The sequence below is a fragment of the Populus alba genome, chromosome 14 (assembly GCF_005239225.2).
Source record: "Populus alba chromosome 14, ASM523922v2, whole genome shotgun sequence".
NCBI classification, from domain to species: domain Eukaryota; kingdom Viridiplantae; phylum Streptophyta; class Magnoliopsida; order Malpighiales; family Salicaceae; genus Populus; species Populus alba.
In genome coordinates, this window is record NC_133297.1 from 1,065,917 (window position 1) to 1,074,020 (window position 8,104).

Below are 8,104 nucleotides of genomic sequence, written 5' to 3' on the forward strand. Positions count from 1 at the left end.
AGTGAATACGGCGTCGTCTTCGCTTCAAATGTGTGGCAGAGACCCCAAAGAGAGGAGGGGGTGGTAGACAGAAGACAAGATGCCTTGCTGCTGCCCGCCTATATCTATCTATAAATCCCTGTGAGGTGGAAATAAAGTAGGCCCTGCAGGACTGAACATTGAAGTGACTACAAGATGGACCGCTTTGTCTTTCTTTCTGCCCCGTGCTGTGAAATCTACTGATGCCTGCGCTTCTCGCATTAATAAAGCAAAAGCATGATGTGGTTTAGTTCGTGTTTGATAAGATGTTTCTTTTATTTTTATTTGCTTTATATTTTATTTATCAAATACTGGCCTATACGTAGTGCATAGAGACTTCGTTATGCCTGCTGGGTTTTGCAGGGCATGGAGCTGAAATCCCCTTTTTCTTCTTTCTTTTTTTTAATATTTTTTACTTTAAAATATATTTTTAACATTATTACATCAAAATTATATAAAAATATAAAAAATAAATACTTTAAAATATAAAAAAATCAACACCAAGATATATTTACATTTTAACAAATTGTTTTAGATTTTTATTTATTTTTAATATTAACATATTAAAATTATTATAAAATATTAAAATAATATTATTTTTATTTTTTTAAGAAATATATTTTTAAAATGCAAGTAAAAACAATGTGGTGTAACTGGTACCGCCAGGAATATTTGTGTGTTTAATACTTAGTATAAAATATTTTTTATTTAAATGATATTTTTATTTTTGATATAAAAATATTCAATTTATTGAAAAACTATATATCAATTTTATATATTTTCAGACGACACGCATTTTAAAAACACAGCCAAACACTTGCTGAGACGCAATCAGAAACAACCGTGTATGACAAACGAACCCTTAATGGTATCTTGGGATCATGGCGGTATTAATTAAGGAAAAGAAAAGGAAAAAAAAAAAAGGCAACAAGGGAGCACAGGGTAAAGTAAAAGAAGAGGTCTTTCTCATACACAGATCCCTATGGAATGCAGATAGGATTCCCGGCATTGCTTGCTGGAACTCATTCTTTTTGTTTAGAGGGAATTGCTTTGTTCTCTTTTAGATCTTTTTCAGATAGAGAGAGAGCATAGATTCAGTAGCAGGAGTTTGGATTTGTTAGTGGTTAGACCTGGTCCTGCGTCCACTATATATCCCGTTCTTCAACTAGCTAGAAAACAAATGAATGCCATGTTGTTGCTTCACGATTAGATTATTTCTTGACCGATCGTTGTCTTGCCCTGCCCTTGCCTAAGATTCTTTTGCAGCTAAGTTAGAATCCGGCAACATCAAAACACAAAAGAAATGAAGTCGATGAACAATGATGATGATCACAATAACCATAATGCAAATTGGTTAGGCTTCTCTTTGTCCCCTCAAATGAAAATGGAGGTTCCATCAGGTGCTAATCACAATCACCAAACGTCGTCTCCCTCTGCAGCCATTCCTACTGCAATCCCAACAGGTTTTTTCCACTCCCAATTACCACAACTCAACTATGGCATTTACTATGGCGTTGATGATCAGGGTGAAAATGGAGGGTTCTACTCTCCTTTGCCTGTGCTGCCACTCAAGTCTGATGGCTCACTTTGTATGATGGACGCTCTCACAAGAACACAGCCTCAAGGTTTGCCTAGTATAGTTCAAACTTATTAGAATAACCTGTAGTATATTCTTTTCTTTTGGCTTTTGTTTTGTGCTTGGGGTAAATGCTGTTTCTCAAACTTCTGGACACTTGTGTTTGACTTTTTTTTTTATGTGAAGCAACAATGGTAACTACTTCAACACCAAAACTAGAGGACTTCTTTGGTGGTGCAACTATGGGGACCCATCACTATGAAAGCAATGATAGAGAAGCTATGGCTCTTAGCTTAGACAGTAGTCCTAGTATGTATTTTCACCAAGACCCGGATCATGAGCCCAACAACCAAAATTGTCTAAACCATCTTCAACAAAACCCCAGACAGCAGCAGCATCAACACATCCAAGTTCAGCACTACCCATGTTACTCTAACTTTAGGAACAACGAGATGTTAGTAGGAGAGGATGCTAAACAAATGGCTCAGGGGTCAGATTGCAGCCTTAAGCTTCCAAACATGGGAGATGATGGGATAACTGGCATGAAGAATTGGGTTTCGAGAAACTATCAAGGTAACCATGCCATGGAGCAGAAGATGCTTAGATGCATGGTAGAAAATGGAGCTGAATCTGGGCCAAATATTAGCGCAATGGCATATGGGGATTTGCAGTGTTTGAGCCTTTCAATGAGTCCTGGCTCCCAGTCAAGCTGTGTTACTGGTTCTCTGCAAGTCTCACCTTCTGTGAATGACTGTGCGGCCATGGAAACCAAGAAAAGAGGACCTGGAAAGGTGGATCAGAAGCAAATTGTTCATAGGAAGTCCATTGATACATTTGGGCAAAGAACTTCTCAATATAGAGGTGTTACAAGGTTACTGCTTCTTTTATCCTTAATCCCTTTTTTTTTTTTTTTTCTCATTACAATAAAGTCTGTCTTTGCACGTTAGTTTTTGCACTGCTCTTCCCTGTTGTCTTTGTTTCCTGTCTTGTCTGTGCCTCTGATCTCCTTTCTTTTCTTTTCTTTTTTCAAAAAAATTGCTTTTCTGTCCCTTTGTATACATTAGATTCTTAAGAACAGATTATTTAATGGATTTTCTTTAATCAGGCATAGATGGACTGGTAGATATGAAGCTCATTTATGGGACAACAGTTGCAAGAAAGAAGGTCAAAGCAGGAAAGGAAGACAAGGTTAGCAAATAAATGCTTGAAAATGAACCATTTTCCCAATGATTTTCTTGTTTTGAATGCTTAATATATCACTGATATTTTTTTTATTTGCTGGGGATGCCATTTCAAACAAATGATGATGCTCAGTTTATCTTGGTAAGCCTTTTTCATGTAATACAATGATCAGGCATTTTAATACACGCATACACACGAGTAATATTTATGAAGGCAATCCAAAATATAAATTTCAGGGGGTTATGATATGGAAGAAAAAGCTGCAAGAGCTTATGATCAAGCTGCACTCAAGTATTGGGGACCCTCTACTCATATCAATTTTCCTGTAATGATTTTAACCTTTTTTTATTTTTTATTTTTTGTTCCAATTTTATAGGGGGAAGGGGGCCTCTTTTGCAATTCTTGTACTGAAATTCAATTTTTTTTTTTTTTGTTTCTTTATAGCTGGAAAATTATCAAAATGAAATTGAAGAAATGAAGAACATGACTAGGCAGGAGTATGTTGCTCATTTGAGAAGGTTAGGATCCTTTGCCTTTCTGCATATCGATTCCTGCACATGTTTTGTTCTGAATCTAATCCTTGCACCTTTTGAGCAGGAAGAGCAGTGGATTCTCTAGGGGAGCTTCAATGTACAGAGGAGTTACAAGGTCTTGATATCCTACTACTATTTAATATTCATATTAATATTGCTCATCTGCATTATGCAATTTGAAGAAAATGATTGTTTAAGTTAAATTCCTAGCAGACACCATCAACATGGAAGATGGCAAGCTCGGATTGGAAGGGTTGCCGGAAATAAGGACCTTTATCTAGGAACATTCAGTGAGTTCTAGGGCTAATCTTAGTGCTTATAAGATTGACTTGCTTGCTTCTGCCAATTCTAATATCTAATCAACCTGAAACTTCAGGCACCCAAGAGGAAGCAGCTGAAGCCTATGATGTTGCTGCTATAAAATTTCGTGGAGTTAATGCTGTGACCAACTTTGTCATAACAAGATATGATGTGGAACGAATCATGGCTAGCAGTACACTTCTAGCTGGGGAACTAGCCAGGCGAAACAAGGACATAGGACCTTGTGATGATGCTTCTACCAATCACAGTGTTCCTTCTACTCATAACAGCAATGGGGAATCCCTGCCCTCACAGAACAGTGAAAACGAATCAGACTGGAAAATGGTTCTCTATCAATCATCACAACAGCAACTGGATCACAAAGCCTCAAATGTTATGGATAATTACAAAACTCAGGCTTTCTTATTGTCCCCTGAAAATGTAATTGGAATTGATTGCATGAGCTCAGTTCACCAGCACGAGTTCGAAGACTCATCCAAGATGGGAGCTCACATGTCAAATGCTTCTTCATTGGTGACCAGTTTAAGTAGCTCTAGAGAAGGAAGCCCTGATAGAGCAAGCCTGCCAATGCTCTTCGGAATGCCTCCCTCAGCAGCATCCAAGTTGTTCACTAGTCCAAATGGTGACGTCAACTCTTGGATCCCATCAGCAGCAGCAGCCCAATTGAGGCCTGCAGTATCCTTGCCTCACGCCCCAGTATTTGCTGCTTGGACAGATGCGTAGGGCTTACGATGCCAAGGGTTTTTTTGCAAACAGGTTTCCAAAGAAAGAGATTGGTTTTTATTTGGGTTTTCTTTAGTTAAATTAAACGACACTTGGGTGCATGGGGGGGACCTTTGTTCATGAACAAGAGCTTCAAATATTCAAACTCTTCCTTTTCTTGACCTTAATGGTGGAGGGAAGCTTTTAAAAACAATATGATTGGAGTCTATGGAATGATTTGTGCAATATGGGATGACCATTTTCATAATTAGACTCAGCTTTATTGCCTCTCTCAAGTACAGAACAAAACAAATAGAGTATGCATGGTTCTCTCTTTTGCTTTGAGCCTTCGACCATAATGTTTCTGATCTCATCACCAGTACTTCTGGTCCTCCATGTACACAACATAATGATTGCTTCCTTCGTTTATCACTTGGCCTTTCTCAAAAGATGGCACTACAATCTACATTAAAATCCAATAATTCCAAAAGCTAAAAGAAGGTTGGGGAGGGTGTGAAGGTGGAAATTCTTGATTCCAAATTTGAGGATTTTTTACTGGTTGCTTATGTCAGTTGCACTGAGGAAGGCACTCGATGTTAGAAAAAACCTCAAAGCTCTCTCTGTCAAAGCTTACTCCCCTACAAGATAATGATGTTAGGCATAAAAGCAATTTCATGTCCACATGTGGATTTCAATTACCAGTCAGTGTGCTCACACCCGTGTGCTTTCATAATCATTTTTGACCCACAAAAAAAATTCTCGAATCATTATTATTTGCTTCCAGTTCAATGCAGTTGTCAATTGTATACAAAAAGAGTATGGTATGACATCAAAATCTTCCTGTTTCATTCTATGAATTATTCAGATTGTTCGTTAGTAATTACCATATTCATAAAGCTCATACCTCTTCTTTTTATATATAAATATCACATTAACAATTTTATTTATTTATTTCTTCTTACGTTTTCTTAGAAAGGGTATGCGTTTTAGTTAATTTATAGCTAAAATATTATGTGCATTGCATGGAACATATGATCATTAAGTTTAATAGAAAGAACTGACAAATGGATATATTATAGAGATATTAATAAACTAGCTGCGATTAATTCAGACATAACATATATAATATTTTTTAAAATATATTTTTTTACTTTTTTCATCAACATATTAAAACTATTAAAAATTTAAAACAAAACCACTTAAAATACCAGAACACTTAGAATAAATCGTATGAATCTTCTTGAAATATGAACATGGTAGGAGTCGCTTCATGACAGCATTGCAGCCGGTCAATACAAGCTGTTCGTCTCCTGACGTAGTAATAATATAACATGTCGCCATGCACCATCGATAATCACAACCCCAAGTTAATATTATTAGTCTCTCAAAAAATGAAGTGCCACTACATATAATCATTTAACAACCTTTTGATGATCTTGATATTTGATGAAATCAGACAAGTCTGAGTTCAAGAAATCATAACTCGACGAAAGCTCCCCACCTACCTAACTAATCCATGAATTGAGAATGTATTTGGGACCAAATGTTTGAACTTTTCATGTTAGACTATACTAGGAAAAGGATACAAGGTGAAAAGAGTTTGCTATAGTCTTGGACTGCATTTGTGGTCTGTAAATGCATTAAAAACAGTAGTTCAGTTTGCAGGTGCCTATTTGGACTTTTCTGCGTGGTTAATGATAGCTAGCACCCAAATCCCTCAGCTAGTCAGCTTCTCGTAACATTTCATGTTTGGTCTGGTTAGGAGTTAACCCAGGCTGTCCGGTTGATGGCATTGACGTAGCACCGTCAAATGTTAAATTGTGGGTGAGATTTAGGTGTAATTTATATTATTTTTTTAATATATTTTTCAAGTAAATGTCATTCCAGCTTAAAACTGATATATTATTGAATAATTTTATTTATAAGAGAGAAAACGAGCTGATTTGATACAATGCTATAGAATAAATTCAGTTTATAAGTTGTTGAATGATGCTTTTAATATTTGACTTGTATTACTCTACGAGAACACTCAATTAAAAGTTTTTTTTTGGATTTAAAACCGCTACATATTCATGCTACATTATATTGTTAATTGAAACTTGATCTCGTGCGATCATTTGACTATTAAATTTATTAAATTTATAATATCATGTCAAAAACATTTTAAAGTAAAAAATTTAAACTATACAGTGAAGCTTCATTCATGATTTTGTATTTAATAGTTGGAAGATGAATACTTTGATTAATAAAATCTCTGATAATCTATTAAGAAACTATTTTAACTCAAAAAAAATAAATGGTTAGTTGAGCATTGGTTGATAGTTTTATATTAAAATTATAACATAAATGTCACATCCAATTCTCCGTGCACAAGATATTGTTGTCTACCACACCCACGAGAGTTTGGATTCAAGCAATGAAAAGTTGGACCAAGAAGCAGTGACCGAAGAGAAGATATTATTCTGACCGAGGGACCATAAATGGGCTGCTGCCTGGAGTAGGATGAGGTGGCAAGCCCATAAAAGTAGAGGGCCTCCCGATGTAAGGGTCAAGGCCCTCATTTTCACCACACAACTTCCTGGGCCCCTATGTCCCTTGGTAAGACCTTTCACTTTCTCCTTTCCAACTAGAAGATTGCCCTTCAACAGCATGAAAACGCAGCCCCAACAACGTGTTCGTTTGTCGGTGCTCATGTTCAGAGTAGCAACCAAAGGGTTGAGACTAGAAATTACAAAGTATATTAAAAGAGATCAGTTTCTGGTGTTATTGTTCACCTCTTCATGTAATATTAGAGCAGTGTTTGATTTTTTTAATTATGTTTTGATGTTTTTTATTTCATTCTTATCCTTATTCTTATGATTTATGATTTTTTTTGTTAATTTTTTTATGCTCGATTGATAAGTTTTTGTTTTTATTTGCTTTTCTACTCACTGTCTTGATAACATATATGGTCTTTTACAATTACTAAACTTTTAGATATTTCTTATTGATTTTAAAACATTGATATCACATTAATATTATTTTTTACATTGACAATATATATATATATATATATATATATATATATATATATATATATATATATATGTTAATTCATCCTGCAGCATATCTCGTACCTTTTATCTTGGACCACTAGTTGAAAATCAAGCCCAGCAAAATCCAACGGCAGCGTTCATATAGAGAGGAAGCATTACATTTCAGGTGACAAGAACACTTCATGGAGAGTTCCGGTTGATGTCGTCAAAAGATTTCACCCCCAATTCAGATGAACTGTGGCCCCATTAAGATTACATGATTGAGGGTACCATACAGTAAATTATTGGACATGTTCAAGAAGTTCTTTAACTGAACAAAGTGAGAGCGAGATTTTATTAATGAAGTATTAAAACTATAGTTGAATTAACTTAAAACTGTGTGCTTCGTTGAATTAGCTTAAAACTATAGCTGGAGAACCCTAGCATTGATAGAGTGGTCGTGCCATTTTCCATTTTCTGTTTTTATTTTTAAATTTTGTAGTTTTGTTTTTACTTTTTTTAAAACAAGAAACTTGTTTGGTGGGATAATTTTTTTTTTCTTTGTAAAAAATATGTAGTTCCAATCGGATAGCCGAATTTATGAAACATTAATACTCATATTATTCAAAGTTGTAGGATATAGCCCTATCTTTTACTATTGTGTATTTGGCAATGTGTTTTAAAAATATATTTTTAAAAAAATTTCTTTGAATTAATATGCTTTTAATATTTTTAAATCATTTTGATGTGTTGATTTT

General features: G+C 35.2%; 1 protein-coding gene across 1 annotated transcript; it reads left to right on the top strand.

Moving 5' to 3' along the window:
• The first annotated feature begins 994 nt into the window (after window positions 1–994).
• LOC118037137 (AP2-like ethylene-responsive transcription factor ANT) lies at window positions 995–4,622 on the top strand. The gene is made up of 9 exons (XM_035043036.2): window positions 995–1,643; window positions 1,781–2,465; window positions 2,700–2,782; window positions 2,909–2,917; window positions 3,013–3,101; window positions 3,221–3,294; window positions 3,374–3,424; window positions 3,523–3,599; window positions 3,686–4,622. The coding sequence occupies exons 1-9, from the start codon at window positions 1,322–1,324 to the stop codon at window positions 4,351–4,353; spliced, it is 2,058 nt and encodes a 685-aa protein (XP_034898927.1). The 5' UTR covers window positions 995–1,321; the 3' UTR covers window positions 4,354–4,622.
• Window positions 4,623–8,104: the final 3,482 nt, after the last annotated feature.

Coding starts and splice junctions, on each gene's coding strand:
- LOC118037137 (XM_035043036.2), top strand. CDS start 1,322: ATGAAGTCGATGAACAATGATGATGATCACAATAACCATAATGCAAAT. Junction 1,644..1,780: donor CACAAGAACACAGCCTCAAG/GTTTGCCTAGTA, acceptor TTTTATGTGAAG/CAACAATGGTAACTACTTCA. Junction 3,102..3,220: donor CTACTCATATCAATTTTCCT/GTAATGATTTTA, acceptor GTTTCTTTATAG/CTGGAAAATTATCAAAATGA.